At 34.8% G+C, this 21,017-nt stretch overlaps 1 protein-coding gene across 2 annotated transcripts in view; it reads left to right on the top strand.

Moving 5' to 3' along the window:
• Positions 1 to 1,306: 1,306 nt before the first annotated feature.
• OSTN (osteocrin) overlaps positions 1,307 to 21,017 on the top strand; it is a 43,542-nt gene continuing 23,831 nt past the window's right edge. The window contains exons 1-3 of one of the 2 annotated variants that reach the window (XM_072751500.1): positions 1,307 to 1,389; positions 14,630 to 14,728; positions 17,502 to 17,716. In XM_072751500.1, the coding sequence (XP_072607601.1) occupies positions 14,630 to 14,728; positions 17,502 to 17,716 (314 nt within the window). In that variant the 5' untranslated portion in view covers positions 1,307 to 1,389. Of the gene's footprint in view, positions 1,390 to 2,856; positions 2,931 to 14,629; positions 14,729 to 17,501; positions 17,717 to 21,017 lie in introns of those variants that run through there. The other variant, XM_026007179.2, reaches the window with a different exon arrangement.

The raw sequence follows: 21,017 nt of genomic DNA, 5'->3' as shown, positions 1-21,017 counted from the left end.
ATTTAGTAGCATGGATAAATCACAGGAGCTTTACTCTAAGTGAGAGAAGCCAGACACCAACGACTATATACTGTATAATTTCCTACAGCCTTCTGGAAAAGGCAAAATTATAGGGATAGAAATCAAATCGGTGGTTACCAGGACCTGGGGGTTGGGTAGGGTTTGACTGTGAAGAGGCATGAGGGAAATTTGGTGGGATATGGACAAAGTCTATATCTTGATTTTAGTGGAGGTTACATACGGTTTATGTTTGTCAAAACCCCTAAAACTGTACATTTTAAAAAGTCAGATTTTGTGTGTATAAATTGCATCTCAATTAACTTGACTTAAAAAAGATGTTAGGAAGTAACAGATTTTAATTCAGGTAAACCACAGTATTTGCAGTCACGTTGGTCTTTACAAAGGATCTTATTTGTATGTCTTTTTAACACAGTTGTGAGGTTAGATAAGGTGCTGGGTCTTTTAGCTACACCATCCAATCCCTTTTCCAGCCGGGTGTGACTGAAAGTAAACGTAATAGCAGATTATGGGGAGAAAGCAGAATGACATCTCGGTGTGTATTTCACACACACAATTCCCTCCCCTGTGGGTTGCTCTGGACTGGCCATGTCCCTTGATGAAAGGTCACATTTCTTCTGACAGGCAACTTTGTCTACCCATATTCCTCTGTCTCTCCTTAAACTTTAACCCTTCAAGATTAGGGATAATTGGCTACTATTGGGTTCAGGGACCAGAGAGGTCCCTCTACACCCTGCCCACATTAAATTCTCCACAACTTATTCAATTTCAACGTGCCGTCTCTTTACTGTCACAATCCTGATTGATACATAGAACAAGGTGCAACTCCTAATTCCATCACTTTGAAGCTGTGAGCAGTTGGCCCATGCATTTATCATATTTGAACTTTAGTTTTTTCATCTGTTAAACATGAATAATAATACCTCTTCAGCAAGGTTGTCATGCAGGTTAAATAATGATATACTAGCTGAAGAGTTTTCATTAATAGTTTCTCCCTTTTTCATCTTAGTCTCTCCCTTCTATCACTGGATGTATATTCTCTTTCAACTTCTTCACATGCTCCTGTTTCTGCTCTTTCAAGGTAACAGAATTTCCCTAAAATGTATTAATGCATAAGCAATTTATACAGGGGGTATATAATGTGCAGAACCCTGCATAAATGGCTTAAATGTACCATGGTTATGTGCCTGGAATAAGCTTGCTATTTCGACTGCTGCAGAACAGTTAAGTCAAACTTTTGAATTAGGTCAACAAAATCCACAAATAGGGTGGAATCTTTGGACTGTCTAAGCAGGGACAGATCTGGAATAAATCAGCCGCAGATATCACTTGTCAGCATGCTGAGGGAGGCATTTCAAATAAGAGTAGAAGGTACGTCAAAAATATTGGCTTCTGGTAGCATTATGATGTATCCATTAAATCTATACTGAGAGTTTTCCATCATGTGGATTCAAGCTAACATAATCGTTTTATGGCAGTAATGTCTAAACAAGGGTCCACAATTAGGCTGTATTTTTATCTTGACTTGTGAACTATCACTGCCAACTACTCAAATTTCAAGCTTGTTGAGAGGTATGTTATCCTGGAAACCCTTCATTAAAAAATGAAACATTTTACTGTCCCACCAATTCGATGTGCTCTGGTCAGTCCCTATCTAGATCCAAATTAACCATGTAATTGTTTCTACCCTAGTGACTAGTATTTTTAATGACTTTTAGAGAAAAACCAAAGAGAACAAATTTATTTCTATTTTCACAAAACATCATCTGGCTTGGGATTCTTTTTCTAGCTTTTTAAATAGTGAGACAGGATGACGTTGTGGGAAAGGAACTGGATATGGAATTAAGATACGTATTTGAAATCTGGTTCTGCTACTACTTCCCAGCTGTGTGGCTTCATAGAGTCATTTGATTTATGTAGACTCAGTTTCCTTTATCCATTAAATGGGCATCTGGTGGTGAATCAAATGAGCTCATAATGATCTAACAGCATAATACGTATTCTAGAACTTAGTAACTTTTTTTTTTTTTTTTTTTTTTTTTTTTTTTTTTTTTACAATCTGTGTGTATAAGGTTGCAAATGTGATTACTAGGAAATGAAATGAAGAAACCTTTCAGACAGAGGCAGGAATGTTTTGGTGAAATGAAAATTAAAATACTGGAGGACGGAGAAAGATAAGAATGATTACAACGCCTGCATTTATAGCCCACATGTCACAGTTCGGTATTTATAGGTTGTTAGTGACAACCTTCCCAGTATAGCAATGTTAATTACGAAGTAGCTGTCAGTCTCCCTGACACAGCACTATGCACCTGACTAAGGCTGAAACTGCTCACCATTTCCATAGATGATCATTTCATTTAAGAGTCCAAAATATAACCCAATAAATCAGTTTGAGTTTCTGGGTATAATCTCCCTAAATCTTACTTTGAAATAGCCTGGTGAGCCTCTTTTTTTTTTTTTTTAACAAATCCTAGTGCATTTTTGTTTCCCAAATATGATTTGTAATTATCCGAGCTAGACATAAAACCTCAGGGAGAAGTGATGGGTCTCAGGCTGAACACAATATTAAATGTATACTTAAATTTTCCAGAGCCCAAGCTCCTGTTGCTACTTAAATACCATGAGCAAAGCAATAGATAAATATGGAGAAGAGAGAGGGAAAGAGAAAAGCTGAGAGAAAGAGAATAAGAGAGAGAGAGAGTGGGGGGGGGGAGACTGAAGAAAGGCTTGGGAAAATGTTCAGTGGAAAATCTAGAAATGATGTAAGAGAAAGCAAAGACAGGGATTGGAGTAAGGGGTGTCTAACTGAGACTATAAAAACTCAGAGAGAAAACTCACCATCAGGGCTGAGTTTGGGAGAAACTGCACAGACAGGACTCTAAAGTTAGAATCTCCTGATTTTTCACAAGGTAAGTTAAATATAAAAACTATGAGAAAAACTTAAGGGTTTACTTTTCTTTTAAACTACTTTTTAAATTTTCACATACTGTTAAAATGTTTCGATTATATCTTGATTTTGAATGTTTCTTGGTAATATTTCCCTCTCTAAAATGAGTAGAAAAATCTAAGAAGATATTTTTGTAACACAAAATTAAGGTGGAGCTAATTGTTCAGATATTTATTTATTATATTGTTTGTTGCTTTTATTTCCCACTTCAAAACAAAGAGAAAGACAATGCAAGACGATGATTCTCTATATATGTTAACAGTATTAATTTTGCTTTCATCAAAGATGTCCAATGTCAGAAAATGTTTAAGTGTATAAAAGTGCTCAACTTTTAAAAGCCTCGGTAGAAAAGAAGGTTTTCTCTTATCTTGATTTCTATCAAAGTTAAAGCTTAAGAGATATTCCTAAATTAATCAAATTCTAAATTCAATATTCTATATTCTTCAAACCTAAATTATCCTCTGGTTTTCTTCTTATAAAACTCAAATATGCCACTGTGATATTAATAACAGTTTAGACTTAAGTCATACAAATTCTTTTGTATTTGAAGTGCTCTTGCTATTAAATGATTACATTGAGAGTTAATCTGAAACATATATTTGAGTTATGTTTAAGAACAAATTTAAAACTTTATTTCAGGTTTTGATCTGTAGGAATAGTGTACACTCAATAAATTCAGTTTTACCAATGCAAAATATTGCTCCTTCAAAATACAATGATAGATTCCATAGGTTTAGGAATGTGATAATTATTTGTTTTTAAATTATCTTTCTAGAAATTAAATAATGTTAATAATAATAATACATTATGAAGATTTTAATGCCCACATAAGCTATGAAATTGATAGGTCTCCCCAAAAACATCAGGCATGGCATGTATCTCCTCCATACTTTGGTACTAGTTTTCAGTATTCTTACAGAATTTTTCTAAGGAAACTCTCCCATGGATGTGAATTCAAGTCTCCTCTTTGTAAGCAAACTGCATGCACTGTGGTGTCATTGAATAAGTCATTTAGAGTAGGCTTTTTTTTTCTCCCCCTTATTTCTTGGAGTTTTGAACTGATTCCAGTATAATGAATATGGGCAGTAGAGAAGCAGATATGTTTAGTAGACTAGATTTGGGCTCTTCAGAACTATAATTTTAACTTCTTGTTAAAATACTTTCAATGATTTGAACCTTTGATTAATAAAATTAGATTAATGGAACTTGTCCCAAAGGAACAGAGCTCAAGTAAGCAGTCCCAAAATATTGCCCCAACTCTGTCACTGTGTAGTTTATAGCTTCAGGCAAGTCTGAGGCACAGACTAGGGTTCAATAATATCCTGTTATTATGGAAAGAAATAAAAAAGCTGGCAATGCCATGATACAGAGTGGGAAAATGGCCAAAGGAAGCTCCCACATCAGCTAGTTTTTCTATATTAGAGAATGAAGACTCAGTTTCACAGTATTTTGGAGCTAATCTTTACACATTGCCTAATTTAATCTTATTGCCTATATTTCATCTACTGAGATCTCTATCTACTGGACCACTTTTGCTTAGAGACTATGGTGCCCTCAGAGGAACATGAGCTTGGGGGTCAGAAAACCAAACTTCTAATCCCAGTCCTGACTTCAGCACGTTTCGCTCAGCCTTCTCCGAGGCTTCATTCTCCCCCAGAGTTATAAAAGGTGAGCCCCAGGTCACCAGGTGCCCTCCTAGCCCCGGGTACCTCTCTATGTAGGCCAACTCCCCTGTGCCTGAGGTCTCTTTGATTAGAGGTCTCGTTTAAGTGAGCCTTTCCCTGTCTTTAATCAGATAGTTCTCAGGGTATCTCTGTGGAGCAGTGGTTAGCTCCAGCTGTCATCATTGCCGGATGTCTTAGCTGGCTTGAACTGACTGTCGCCCAGCCTTAGCCTTATCAGGGTCCCATCAGCTTAGGCCTCAGCATGAGGCTGCTCTCACAAGAACAGTTCCTCCACCATGCCTCACCCTACTCCCTCCTTTTCTTTATCCATCTTAAAGTTTTCCTTCATCTCCTTTCCCTTTGCCAACCTAATTATCTCTGAGCCTTGCTCTCTCCATCTGTTGAGAGTGTTAAATTTGACAGTTTCCAATGAACATCCCCTCCATTTTCTAAAATTCTATGTTCCTGTGACACATAAGGCTGTAACCATGCAAAAAATGCACTTTTAAAATATCACCCATACCACCAATGGCAACTTGGCTGTTGGCCCACCAAGTCAGAGCTGTGGTTCCCACGGGATCATTTTGCCGGGTGCATTTTCCTGTAAGCTCTGACTTGTCCATCCACACCAAGGCTCTAAGAGGCATCCTCTCTTCCTCTGTCTCTTTTGCGGTCCATCCCTTCCCAGCTCTTCCAGTGCTTGTGTAAGGTCTAGTTCCAGTAACAAGATCCTTTATTCCCTTAATCCCCATGGTGGTTCTGCTTTCATGACACAGCTTGACTATTGCTATACAGTCAATATCATAAAAACTCTGTGAAAATCATAATCCTAACAACATAGAGATTTTCAAAAAAACAAAGTCAATAAAGACATTTTATGAACTGTAAAACAAAAATAGGTATCATATAAAATTTTATTAAAATTCTATTAAAAATTCACTTTTGTTACTACAATGAGAACTTGAATAATTATGTTTTGAGTATAAAAGAGATTACTTCCCTTTGTTTTCTTCCCATTATGATATTCCGTTGTATGCTAATATTTTCATAGAAATATTTCATAGAAATGTTATTGCTGAAATTAATGATAATGCATAATATACTGTAACACCAAATGTCAGAGTGGTTGCCACTTATAACTCTCTTTGGTGAAACTTCTTTCCTTGCTCAATATTACTTTGTTATAATTCATTTAATAATTACAATACCACTTTGCCATAATTCTAGAATTCAAGTAATTTAAATGAATTTCATCCTTAAAATGCATAAGGATAAAAAATATTTTTCATTACATAAAAAAGTAGTATGGCATCTTTCATTAAGCTGCCAGATTTAGAAGTCATTATCAGGATAATGATAACTACTATTTGCATAATTAATTTGTGCTAGTCAATTGCATTATTTGTAATCCTTATAATAAACCCACAAAATAAATTTGTGCCCCATATTCCTGATGAAAATATTAAAGCAAGAGGCTAAGTAGCATACCCAGTCAAGAATCATATCCATATCTATGTAACTTAAGGACCAACCTCTTCCTGCTAATTGACTTCATTGTATACAGAAAGTATACACACAGTACAGGGAGTTCGTATACCAGTATTCTAAAGTAACTCTGCTTGTCTCAGGGCATCTATTTTAAAAAATACAATTATAATATTTTTTCATTTAGATCTAGCATGATTGATGTGGTGATGAAAGGAGAAACATTAATTTCAAAATAATAAAGTACTATGCAAATGTTTAAAAAGTGGTTACTTACAACAATTGTACTTGAAAGGAATGGAAGAGCCTGTTCTTGCAGGAAGAAATTCCTGGGCAGAGCACGTGGTCAAGGATTCTCTCCACTTTGACCAGGCTGTGAGCATCTGAGGACAAGATGGGTATCTTACTCACTGTTATCTCCCTGGCGCTTGACACATAATATATACCTAATAAGCACATCCTATTGAGTACATAAAATTTATATTTTTGACCCTTCATGTAAATTTTAGACAGTATTTTTTATTGATTATATTGGCCAGTTAATGTAATTGAAATGTAAGTTAATATTTTTATCATATATTATATGTAAGTACAAAATGAGATAAAAGATAAAAGGTGGCGGTAACATTCCACAATATCCTGAGGCTAATCTATGTCATCTTTAATTGCATTTATCCTTTGAAAGCCTTTTTATGCCAGATAAAAAACCTTCCAATGTATCAAATGGCCAAGCAGCTAGTTTATGTACAAATCTACCAGCTTTTCTCTACCCATAATTTTAATGATACTAGTTTTTCTCATGATCAAGCATTAGAATAAAACAAGAACTCCCATTAGCAGAATTGTCTAGAATTGTCTACAGTCATACACTAAAGATTTTTTCTATTTCCAGGTGACATTGTTTTATTTCAAGAAACTTGTATTAATTCAGGGATCTAAGCACAAGCTAAGGTTGGATAAGGAGCAATCTTAAACTCTACTGGGATAATTATTGGAGAATATTGATTTGTGATGCTTTCATTAGAATGAGAATCTGAGATATTGAAACATTAATGGACTTGCTGGGACTCTGTCATGAGCTTCGTCCCATATTACTGTGGTTGTACAATTTGGGCAAATCTCTTCCCTTCTCTAAGCCTTAGTTGTTTTCATATCAATAAAGATGGAATGTTAATATGGTCTGCATTCCTATTTACCTAACACAAAAAGCTGCTACATTCATTCATTCATTCATTCACTCAACACATCATGTTAACTCTAAATACTTTGTTAAATTTATTTACCTGGGCTTTTTAGTAATGCAATCTTCCCTTATTGTCATTATAAATTCCCTCTTAAATTTTTGCAAGAAAAGAGACTAGTACTGATTGCAAATTCCAACTAAGCAAAAAGAGAGACTGAACAACAAAATTTTTGAGATTTTTCCAAAGGCAATAATGTCTAAAAAAAGAATGAAAAGGGTGCCAAATAGAATAAAATCAATTAACACATGTATAGTAGTAAATTAACATTCTTCCTGATTCATAGCATTCAGGGAAAGTCCTTTGAAAATGCAGGTGTGTGCTACACTAAGAACATGTCATCCGTAAACATTTTACTTTATAAGCAGTTTGTTTTGGAGATGGAAAAATGTTTTATGCTTTTATAAATCGGTTATACTTGAAGGAGCATGAAACTGAGAGTCTGAAATGTAAGTTGTTTTTCTGGCTCTTTTAACTTGCTCTGTGATTTTGGGAAATGTACTATTGCCTACTGAAGAGCAATGTGAATGAGAAAGAACACATTCCTGATATTTTAATTAAAACAACAAAAAAAAGGGAAATGTTAAACTGCTATCTCAATTTGCACCTTTCTTTCAGGATTGTACTTGAAACATAAAGTACCCATCACACAATTTACTCAAGATAACAAATTTTACAAAGAGAATTTCAAATAAATGTCTCAGCAACACAAGTATTTTTCTCAGATGTATTTTTGGGAGGATGATGTAGATTATATATATATATATATATATATACTGACAGAAGCTACAACTTATAATTCAAACTGCTTTTGGACAAAAATCCTCAGTGATTTTTAAGTCTTTTATTTATGATTATACAAAAGCAATTACCCATTCCTAAAATTCTAAGTGCTACACTGAGTTGTTCACTGGGGCCAAATTCCAGAGGCAGGGAATTGAAGCTCCAGTAAGGAAGAGACCCTCAATTCACCTGGTGGGAGTCTCTCAAGCATTTCCAGCACCTGGCTGCTTCACACTTCAAAGAAAACTAGTAGCAACTTTCTTACCACTCTGTTCAAATACTGTCACTCACCAAAATATCAAAATTATCTGTACAATGTCAAACTGTAATGTTGCACAATCTGTAATACTTTATCAATGCCCCCAAATTTTCAGTTTCCTACCTGGTTGTTGAGTTTAAGTTTAATGTTCCCTGGAAGAATTTGGCTTCAAAGATCTGCCTTCAGCTCAAATATAATCCCCTTGAAGCAATGTAGTTAATCTTTTCTCATGATCTTATAGTTTACAAAACGTTTTCATGTACAATTTAGAGTTCCCATTGAAAAGTTTTTACCTATTGTAAAATAATAATAAAAATGATGTGGTATATTTTCATAAATAATTATCTTTATACATTATTAGTAAATAATATGAAATATAAGATTAAATACACTTATTACTGATATTTGGCATCCTAAACCAAATCACAATGCTTATGCTGCTGGTAAATTAATTAATTTTAAATTAACTAATATCGAAATTTTATGAATTCACATAGTGGGTTTTATTAGACAATAATTTTATTTTGACAATTTAAGCATCTTGTTTAGGGTCACCAGACCAATAAGTAGCACAGCAAGGACACTTCTCTCTATTCCTCAAATCTAATTTTGTGTTGTTTTTCTCACCATCACAGAAATTTTTATGATATTTCTGCCTATTTGTTGACTGAAAGAGTTATATTTTTAAAATACTAAGCATAATGACTTAAGTAAGCATGATGAGAAAAAAGTAAAAAAGCCCAAGTAAATATTTGAAAGTACATTAGGTGTACTATATTTCATCCATTCTGATGCACATTTAACATCTTGGAAATTGGAATGCATCATACACTTGATAGGATGTCATAATTTAATTGGTAGCATGTTTTCTTTTTAAAATACATGTATTAGATGGGATCTCTTACTATAAATGACATGTTAAAATGAAAGATTTGGAGGCCCTCCTGATTCAGCTGGAAATACTTTAAATTCAAGAGGAATGTGTTTATGTCAAAACCTACATGCAATTTTATGCATAGACTGGATGATTTGAGGGACAGCAGAAGGTCTTTCTAGCGACACCTGCACCAACTATTATCATTGCCTACAATGTCTGCACTTCTGCCAGAAAAAAGCCAGATTCACCAATAGACTTTTAAAAAGCTAGAAGCAACATTAGAGGTCATTTAGACCAAGCCCATTTCACTTCACCTAGAGAGGAAAGAGTTAGCCCAAGCAATAGATATGGTCAAGCCAAGGCAGGGCCTCAGTCTCCCAAGACTTGGAGCAGGTCTCTTTCTAGTACAGTGAGCCACATAGACTTTGTGTCAGGCATTGTCCCTTTTAGGTCCTCTTTTGAGATAAAAAAATGATAGTCACTCTGTTATCTATCATTCCTAAAGCTTTTCTTTGTTATCAAAAAGACCTGGATGACTGTAACTCATGGAGCAGGGTACAGGGCACACTGAGCTTACTGTTTTACAGACTTACTCGGAGCCAAGCTGATTCACCAATTGCTTAGATGACTACCATCACTTTCTTTTTTAATTTAATTTAATTTAAATTTTATTTTATTTTATTTTATTTATTCATGAGAGGCACAGTGAGAGAGGCAGCAGAGACGTAGGCAGATGGAGAAGCAGGCCCCCTGTGGGGACCCCGATGAGGGACTTGATCCCAGGACCCTGGGATCAGGACCTGAGCCAAAGGCAGACCCTCAACCGCTGAGCCAACCAGGCATCCCACCATCATCGCTTTCTAAGATGATAGTGAGCAGTGCAGCGCGCAGGTACCCATGGTCATTGCATAGTGTCAGAACTAGGGACCTTTTACAATATGTCCTATTAAATCTCACTTTAAAAATATATAAAGCCTTAATTAGTTTGTAAGTCCTTTATCCTTTATGTTTAAGCCCTTTATTTTTCGTTTTTGTTGAAAATAAGGGTGGGGCAAAGTCTATTTTGAGTATTTCCAGTCAAGTAACTAGGTAAATTAAAAATTCCCAAAGTTATCAAGGTTCACCCCTAAACTCAGTATTCTTGAGACTTTCTAACATTTCTACTACCCATAGGTCAGACAGCAATGATAGTCTTAGATTGAAGAGAAGTTTTCTTCATCACCGGAGTAATTTGTGTTTTTCAACGCCAGCCCTCAAGGCAGATAGTTTAAAAGTGTCATTAAAAAGTGCATACAGTCAGATCTTGGCTCACAGTGTTGTTTTTTTTTTTTTTCCAGCTTAACCTCTTTCTCTCTCTCTGACACCTACCCTCATTCCTGTTTGCTTTCTTATTTAGATCTGTGGGTTTTGATCTTTTCTCTTTTTTCCACTTGAGAGGGCTTTTTTTTTTGTTTTGTTTTGTTGGGTTTTTTTTGTAACAACGATGACTCATTTTCTCACCGATTCTCAATAAGGCAAACATCTTTCTTCATTCTAACAGAATTCTCATTTAATTCTAGCTTAAATATAATTAAATAGTTTCTTTGCTACTGTACTTTCAGAGCCTTTAATATGCCAATATGCACGCTCCGTGTTCCTTGAGGGGATCTACAATATATGTTGCTTCCCAAACTTAAAGGACAAAACTTCACACACCTGGCTCCCTCCACTGCCACTCCAGCTACAGTTTGAGGATCCCTTTGGGATATAATTCTGACATGTGGAAAAGTCTTTGAAACAAAGGTTGAGAAGTTGCACAATGTGAATGTTTGTTTGTTCAGCAGTATTATTCACAATGTGAAAATTCAGGAACATAGTAGACCAGTTGGCTGACAGTGAATGAAGTGTTGCACCTAATTTTATCAGTCAGGTCCCACCCTCACTGTCTCCTTTGAAGATCCTCACTAGCCAGAGGAATAATATTCAAAAACTGCTCAATGTAAATTACTGATGTCCTGGAAAAATGACAAACGTCTACGCTCTAGTATATTCCTACAATGAACATCCTTCAGTGTTCTTTCTGTGATTTGGAGTGTACATGGGGCCAACTAGATTTTAAGTCATAGGCTATATTTATCCACTATCAACAAAATAGGGAAACGGAGCTCAACCTACTCTTTTCCTTCCCTCCCTATAATTTCCTCTATTTCTAATTTTGTGGCAATCAAGTTTCAACTAGTTAATCAAATGTCTTTTGTGTGGCAGGTGCCAGGGTGTTTGTTTTCATTAGTGTACCAACTGCCATATTTAGGAACTTGGCCTTTTGGTTAACTGGCTACAAGCATGGCTTTAAACCATTAAATGTGTGTATTTAAACTCAGCATTTATTTTTACATCTCCCTATCCAAATAATCAGGATGTGGTTATCTTTAAGATGATACATTATGACTTTTTCCTATATACACCCAAGCACAAAAATATATGCCTTGGACATAATCATCAATATTATAAATGCCCATCATCCTGTGCCATTTATAATATCGCAAAGATGAAGAGAAACCTGGTTAGTAAAACGTACATAAAAATAGTTAAAGGAAATCCACATGGAAAGATTTATAAAATTGGACAGTTTCACACTTTGTAACCTGTTTTTAACATGATAAAAAATGAGGAAGGCAAACATCACAATTGTAGCTTAACTTTGATTGAATAAGAGAGCTATTTTTTAAAAAATAAAGATATGCAAGAAATATGAAGTCATTTTTAAAATAATTCAGGTTTTGATGTATCTTCTGCAGTTAAAAAGACATCAGAATAATCAGGAGGAAAAGGTATAATTCTGTGGCAGATATTCTAAAGAATTTGTAATGCATTTTTATCGGATAGCTGTTGCATTCTTTCTTGTTATTTTTCTACTGTCTCAATTTAGAGAACTAGTCATGAGTTACTGTTCTTTGATACTCACAAAAGTGCTCAGCTCAGATATCATTTTGTTAGAGAACACAGAATTTACTGCCCTCTTCCAGAAAGGGTGGAATATAGAGAAGCAACTAGTGGTTAACATAGTAAGAGTCCAAAATATTTGTTGGTGACATATTGAAGAACTAGTTTAGACTAACATCAAAATCAAAATTATATTCAATAAATGTTATAAACAACACTAAAATCTGCTTATGCCCATTTTAAATGTTAATAGACATGGTTAGCACAGACGCTACCCTGTCTATATAAAACACTTATTTGTCTGTATTCTAACAGATGATCTTTCTTGCTAAAATCTACACTAAGGTTTCACAATAGCAGTATTATAAGGAAATGTCATAAAAAAATTCTTGGATCACACCAAAGCGAATGTAGTTACTAAAGAAATACTTAGTAATACCTCATCAGTGTTCTTTCACTAACAAATTACAAGTACTATAGGGGATAAAAAATGTTTACACAAATCAAGTCAATCCTCTCAAAGCTCTTTTGAGGTGAGAATTCTTTCTTGCTTCACTAATGAAACAATAAAGCTCAAGTAGATTAGGTGATGCACATCCAGTGTTACTAATACAAGGAGACTCAAGTCCAATTTTTCAGATCCATCTAAGCATCCCATCCTTTTTAATCCCAGAAGTTTTCCAAATGTTTTTTTATGGAAAAAAAAGTTTATTGAGACTTCTCACTCATCATATATGAACTGGGGGCTGGGGCGGGAGAGTTGAGAGGTGAGACTTTGTCAATATAACGTACTAAGTAACGAAGTTGGACCCATTCTATTGTAACCCACAGACTGTAAACTTCCCTAAAACAGGCAATGCCTCCCCTTTACCAGCAGTCAAATTGGCAGCTAGCAGACTCGGTATAGACCATAGATTAGCTTTAATTGTCGATATAGTGTTTTTTTAAAATATAGGAAATCACAAATGTATAAATAACACATCTTTGTGCTCACTGCACAGAATTAACAAATGTACAATTGAGACATATTTGCTTTAAAAAATATATTCATTAAAACTAAGTCCCTATGTTTCCCTCCCTCCACAGAGGCAATCATAGTCATGAATCAAGTTCCATTGGTTTATACTTTAAGTGTGTGTATAGATTTCAAAATATATAAAATTGCTTTGTGTATCCCCAATTTAGGTAAATGGTAGCATAGCATATATGTTGTTCTACAACTTCTCATTTCCCCCAAAGTAGCTTCTTTGAAATCTATGCATAGAAATACACATAGCATTTAAGACATTGTTTTAACAGTAGATACAGATATATTTAAGTCATTTGTTCTAAGTCCATAATACGGATGTACCTCAATTGATAAATCCATTTCCTCCTGGGTGGAGTACTTGGGTTGATTCCAGTTTTTGACCACTATAAACAATGAGTATACAAACTTTCTGATACATGTCTCCATATAAACATGTAAGAGATACTTTGGAATATATACCAAGAAGTAAAATAAATGGGTTATAGTGTAGGACATGATCATTTTCAACTTTTCCGGATATTGTCCAATTTTCTTCAATCCAATCCAATCAATTGGATTGGTTTCCAAATCCACCAGCATCACTTGTGTTTTTCAGTGTCCAAGCACCATTCTAACATTTGCAATGTTCACTTTAAATTTTTCCAACCTGATACATGTCTCTCTCTTTTTTGTATTAAATAAGTTGCAAGTATTTTGGGATGATGTATTTTTGGATGTTTACTTTCCATTAAGTTATTTCCTTTTATGAAATGCCCATTCATAACTTTGGCCAATTTTTAATATAATTGTTCACTAATTGTTATTTTTAATTTTATTTATCAGTTTTAAGCATTTCAAATGCTAATCTTTCTTTTATACAGTATGTTGAAGGTATATCCCATTTTGCACCTTTTGAATCTTAAGAAATCCTCTCATAACACGAAGACATATATATATTTGCCTATCGGATACGTGGTGCTTTTGAATTTGTGAATTTGATAGCTTTTAGACAGAGCACATTCTCTCAGGTTCATGCAGACCTTGCTAGGCCTTATTTTCTAAAACCTGGCCAATTTCACACATTTCCCCTAGATATATGAGGTTATAATCCTTGGATTAGATAGTCAAAGAATAAAATTATACAAATTAGATTTCTCAGACTTTGGTTAGTTCAAATTATGATTATATCTATACAACCCCAGTCTAGGTTTCCATGGAAATGAAGCCTTGATAGAGTTCATGCCAGGAAAACTGACAGTTTCTATTAAGTATTATTTAAGTTTTGCAGAGATGCACTCCAGCACATAGAAGCTGAATGATTTGGCTTATCACCTGCATCTAACAAGCTTTACAGGAGCTTTTGTTCTCTATCTTTATATGCCAAACTAATAAATGTTGACTTTGATGTATGTGACCCTCAGATGCTGGACTGGAGATTGGCAAATGCACATTTTATTCTGGCCATGACGTTGATGCTGTGGAGTTCAGGAAAAGTACACTCAGTGGATGTAGCAACAGAGGTAATTAATGGAAACTAGCTTAAGGGATCATATATTTTTTATGAACAGAAGCCATTTCTACTAGTGTCAGAAGCAGGTGCTGCTGGAAAATAGAAGCCTTCGTAGCACAAAATCAGGGAGATAGGTTTTTTTTTTTTTTTTTTTTTTTTTTTTTTTGTATTGTCTTGACTTCACTATAGATTCGGAGAAGGCCGGTTATCTGACTGTCCAAAAAAAAAACTGGAAGTAATAAAGATTTGTATTCCCTGAACAAAAAGCATTAAGAGAAATTCCATTATCATTTCAGCCATATTTTTAATGAAATCAATTACATCAAGGTGAAGTGCTTTTGTGGGAAAATTGAAGTTGTTAACTGTCAAAATTTAACTCGCTTTGGCCAAACTCTGTACTACTATACAAATGTTTTCTTGCTGCCATGACTAAAGTACACAGGGAAAGAAATGTGAGGACATCTCCATGCAGAGAAACAGTAATATGGCTTATCTGATCTTATAGAAAGTGTTCTCTGTACTTCGTAACTAAACAAGTGAGAATTTGAAATGCATTTTACTGAAAGAAAGTTTTACATGAGTTCCATGAATTTTTTTCCCCTGAGGATTAAGAATATCTTGAAAAAGAACCAAACTCTATTTTGTATGTGCAGTGATTGGAAGAATGAAAACATATTTTTTGGAGGATCCTCTAAGAGATAATAGAAGATCTCCTATATTTGCCCTTTGAAAGTTTGTCTACTAGTCTTTAGAGTTTCTTTCTCATTATTATATAGCATCCTTCCCTTCCCAGTTTCTATGTCATCAAGCTCATGTAGGGAAGAGATAGACATTATGAGTTTGTGGACATTATGGAGTCTGCTCTGTAAATAACAAGAGCCATGAGAGATTTCTTGTATTCTTTCTACATGATGACAGTGTGCGTGAAATAATCAGCTTCATGGCAGTGTTAAGGATAGAAGAGAAAAAGGGGAGATAGGAGATAGAGAAGCAGGCCATAAAGTTATTAAGAGTATACACTAAGCAGTAAGGAGTCGCCTTTGATGGGAATCAGAAAGAGCAAGAGCAAGAGGGGTTTTCCAGGAACTATTGACCAGACTGCGCAAATTTGGTTGGCTCAGGAAAGAGGAGGATTGATAGCTTTGAGTTTAGGTGTCAGACTATATGTATTTCAAGAGTTTCTGGGGCTAATGATGAAAAGAAAAATGTCACTCTTTCATTTTTTGAGGGAAAATGAAGAACATAGAGAATGGAAGAAATAATCGAAGAAGGACAGGAAGGGAAGAAAATGTCTTGCCAAGACCCATAGTCTGGCATAAGGAGGAACGTGACTAGTGGAGGACGCAGGGAGGAGGCCCCTGGGACTAGTTTCTTCCCACAGGGGAATTTTCTCATTTTCTTAGAAAAGTATATCCCCCCAATTGCACAATGACTATAGATAATTAATAGAAACATTTTTTTAAAAAAGATTTTATTTATTTATTCATGAGAGACACATAGAGAGAGGCAGAGACATAGGCAAAGGGAGAAGCAAGCTCCTGCACGGGGAACTGGATCCCAGAACCCTGGGATCACTGCCTGAGCCGAAGGCAGACACTCACCACTGAGCCATCCAGGTGCCCCACTAGGAACATTTTTAAATGCTGTGATCAAGCTTAGGAAAGGAAAAGACAGGCTTCATAAATGACATCTACACTTTTCTGATTTGCATAAAGTGCAAACTGGCAAAATATGTAACAAACAAGAAATTTTGTGTGGGAGGGTGAAATTATCTGGATAGTTCTGACTCACAGTAGACTCTCATTAGCATGTAGTAACATTGGGCAGCCCAGGTGGCTCAGCGGTTTGGTGCCTGCCTTCGGCCCAGGGCATGATCCTGGAGTCCTGGGATCGAGTCCCACGTAGGGCTCCCTGCGTGGGGCCTGCTTCTCCCTCTGCCTGTGTCTATGTCTCTCTCTCTCTTTCCCTGTGTCTCTCATGAATGAATAAATAAATCAAAATCTTTAAAATTAAAAAAAAAAGCATGTGGTAACACATCACATGGAAAGATATAGTAAGCTTCATGAGGGCAGAGACTGGATTCTGTTCATTTTCACATCTGCCAAGTCTAATGCAGAACCTGGTCCATAGTGAGTGCTTAATGGCTTGAATTAATAAATTGTGAATGAATGGTGAAAAGAAAGCAGTGTGAGGTTTGCATTTTCAAAAATTCTTAAACAAATATTCAGAAATTTGCTGAGTACTAACTATAAGCAAACTACTGGCCTAAGCATTGAATAGAATAAACAAATAAAAGACTAATTAGACACAGTTATTGCCCTCAGGATATTCACAATCAGAATCAGTACAAATATATGGTAACCAATGTAATACAAGGGAAAATGTAATGATCACAATGATGAAAGAAGTATAAATAGAATGTTATGGGAATGATAAGGAAGGATGCAGTTGTTTATTGAAAAAGATGTGAAAAGAATAATCAGTTAATATACTAAATTTTAGAGGCAAGCCTCTAGTTTTTTTCCTTTATTCCTGTGCGTGTGTGTGTGTGTGTGTGTATGTGTGTGTGTGTATGTGTGTTGTTTTAATTCTTTTGGATATACCTCACCTCTATGCATTTTTGTCCCCAAAAGGCTTTCTCTCAAGACCATAAATCCACAAGAAATCAAGTTTTCACGACAGGCAGGCAGGTCAGCTAAAGGTAACAAAAGCCAAATGAGATGATTATACACATTTGAGGTTTCTTTTTCTGAACAAATGGAATCACCTTTCCCGCCCTGCAGGCTTTTGATTCTGGAGTCATAGATGTGCAGTCGCCACCCACAGTCAGGGAAGAGAAGTCAGCTACTAATCTGGCAGCAAAACTCTTGCTTCTTAATGAACTTGTGTCTCTGGAGAATGATGTAATTGAAACAAAGAAGAAAAGGAGCTTCTCTGGTTTTGGGTCTCCCCTGGACAGACTCTCAGCTGGCTCCGTTGATCATAAAGGTAAACAGAGGTAAGGAACATTTTTATTTTTTAATTCTTCCACTCTAATTTCAGAAACAGAATTCCACATAAAAAGTGTAATGAAAACCTTGTAGATAAGTATATTTGACAGCGTTTTAGCTAACTTGTGAGTTTAATAGTATGATTTTGAACAGAATGATTTAGTATCTAAAATGACTGCTACAGTGTGCATTAATATTGTTATACTTTCCTGAGGAAACTTCCATTGCATGCAAATGTAAAATAGTTATTATCAGACTATTACAGCATTGGGAGGTGAGGGTGTGTGTGTGTGTGCTATGGGATAAATGTTCTCGCTACTTGAGTCTTCAATTTAATAGAGCTACCCAGAATTCCATTTCTATTTTCACCTATGAAACAAAGCTTTCCAGAATGAGTGAATGAACCTACTCCCATATACCAAGAGGTGGTGGAGATCTCTCAGGACTTGGAGTCAGACATGTATGTTTAAATCAAATTTCTGATAATTTCTAGCTATATGACTTTACAAGAATCTTATTCTCTGTGATCCACAGCTTATTTATCTGTAAAATGGGGATAATTACTTAACCTCTATAAAATTCAATGAGTACTTGGTATACTGTTATTATAAGAGAATTAGAGTCATTAAATCTCTCTTTAATCGTTGAGTAACTATAGTAATTTCGAATCAGTTTCAAACTTTTCATTTTCTACTTTCTCAGTCTTTGTTCCTGATCTCATACATTTCATATTAGAAATTGCACAAAAAAACCACCCAATTACCAAGGTCAGGAATCTGAGGAATTTGCTAGGATACCTTTTGCTTACTTTAAACATTTTATTTTTCATGAAATTCTTCAAACTCATTTGTTTGGTGTCTTAAATATCTCCAGAATATCTTTTCCTATTAAGGCTTTCCTAATTTGGGTCTAAATTATCTTTTTCATATTTATTTTTTCCTCCAATCCTCCTTCATCTCCACTTCTACTACCATCATTAGCTTTTATCACCAGTGTATCCTCTGCTCTACTGCCAGGGGAGATCATTTAACCCAAAAATCTTTTGGTGAATGTTCCCATTGCTTACAAGATAAAAGAAAACTCCTCAGCACACCCTACAAAGAATTTCAACATCTGGCACCTCATTTTTTCATACACTCATTTCCACGTCCTTTGCTACAGTATCACCTGCTTACTTGGAGTTTGAGGACTTGTCATCTTTATTCATAGTGCCATGACTTTGCTCCATGATTCAGTATACAGGATACAATTTGCTACACTTCTGAGAGTCTCAAAGCTACATGAAGAAATAAAATTACCACTTGGGAGTGTAATTTATCCTACTTGTACTTGAAAAATAGTCCCTCACTCATACTTTGAAATTCAGACCCTATTTTAATTAAACAAATACAAATTAGTTCCACTTATTGTAGGCATTGTGTTGAGTTCTGGTGGAAAACAGGAGGAAAGTATAGTCTCTTTCCCTCAAAGAAATCACATACTAATAAGAAATATGAAAATATTTATAATGAATTACAGTACAAAGCAAAAAGAGTTATGTTTATAGAACAATTTATAGAAGGCCATGGAAATTCAAGGAATCAGTGGAATGTTAATGGAGAAAATATGCCTTCTAATAAATTATATTTCTTTATTCCTCAGTTTGCAACATAGTCAATTAAATAATTCAAAAATCAACATATAGATGCCATATATAAGTATTTAAATATAGATTTATAATAGCATAAATACATAGCATATATATCAGATACATATATCATCAATATCATAAATGCATAAAACCTATATTGAAGTTTCATCCTAAAAATTTCTTCAGGAAGTATCATAAGGGGGGACCATATCAGGAGACATAATCTATCTCACACACCCCAGCTTGCAAGAAAGAGATTAGCAAGCATTTGATACCCATTTGACAGATTTTCACATATAAAGGCTACAAATAAACTATTATAAACATTTAAAAAATTAGGGAATATTATTCCCCTGAGCACTTCTTGAAAAAACTGTTAGATGAGCTTCTTTGGAGGACAGAAATGATTGGAGAAATATCATCACAGGAATTGGCGTGAGTGTAACACTTCACTATGGAATCACAGTAAAGTGAGGGAGGCAAACCAAGAAACAGACTCTTAACCCTAGAGAACAAACTGAAGGTCCCCAGAGGGGAGACGGTTGGGGGAATGGGTTAAATAGGTGATGGGGATTAAGGAGGGCACATATGATGAGCACTGGGTGTTGAATCACTATATTGTACACCTGAAACTAATATTACACTGTATGTTAACTAATTGAAATTTAAATAAAAACAAAAAGAATATCCATTTACAAGTATGTATAAGGAACCAATAAGAATACAACACAATTTCAATAAAAAAATACTATCAGATATTTTTGTTAAAGAAATCGATTACAAAATTAACTTGAAAAAATTAATAACTGGCATAGACGAAAAAAGAAGGGCCCTACAAAACTTTTTAAAATATAATATTTTCCTTTCCATACAGTAGTATAATAGCCCATGGATAGACCAAAACTAAAAAAAATAAATGAATTAAATAAACAAAACAGAAATTCAAGTAATAGACGTATAACTTGATTTAAAAGCAGCCTCAGATATTAGTGAGTAAAAGGATAGACTTATCTGATAAGTGACTTGGAAATATGGAAAACAAAAGATAAAATTGATCCTTTCTCAAACAATACATTGTGATAAATTGTAAATGAATCAGAAGATTTAGGTGAGAAAACAGATGAATCCATTGATATGAAGAAAATATTGACAAGTTCTGTTCAGAGAGACAGTAGGTAAAGTCTTCAAAATTCTGATGTAAAAATCCAGAAAAATTCAGAAAATAAGGAAAATAAGGAAAAACTAGATACACTTGATTGATTACATGTTTTTAAAGTTTCCATGACTACAGATACTGTAAAGCAAAGTAAAAAGAAAAATAGTAAATTAGAGAAAGGCTTGTAACTTATACCAAAGACAAAGTGTTAATAACTTTAATATAGAGAGAGAACTTTTAAAAGTGGAGAAGAAAACAAACAGGCCTACGGAAGAATGGGGTAAAAATAGTTCACGAGAAAAGAAATGCAAATCATGCACAATCAAATGAAAAGATGGTAACTATTGTCCTAAGAAGAAAAGCATATTAAAGTTTTTTGATATACTATTCTTGTGTATGTTAAATTGGCAAAAATCCATTAAAAAGACAAGATAGTCTTGCCCTAAATCCACCTAGTAGGTGGATTTTCAGGAAATATGAAAGGCAGAGAAATTACTTCAGAGACACTAAAGGGATGTGAACA

Source organism: Vulpes vulpes, chromosome 3 (genome assembly GCF_048418805.1).
Source record: "Vulpes vulpes isolate BD-2025 chromosome 3, VulVul3, whole genome shotgun sequence".
NCBI lineage: Eukaryota > Metazoa > Chordata > Mammalia > Carnivora > Canidae > Vulpes > Vulpes vulpes.
Note: the sequence above shows the minus strand (reverse complement) of the source record. Positions and strands in the feature narration are given on the sequence as shown.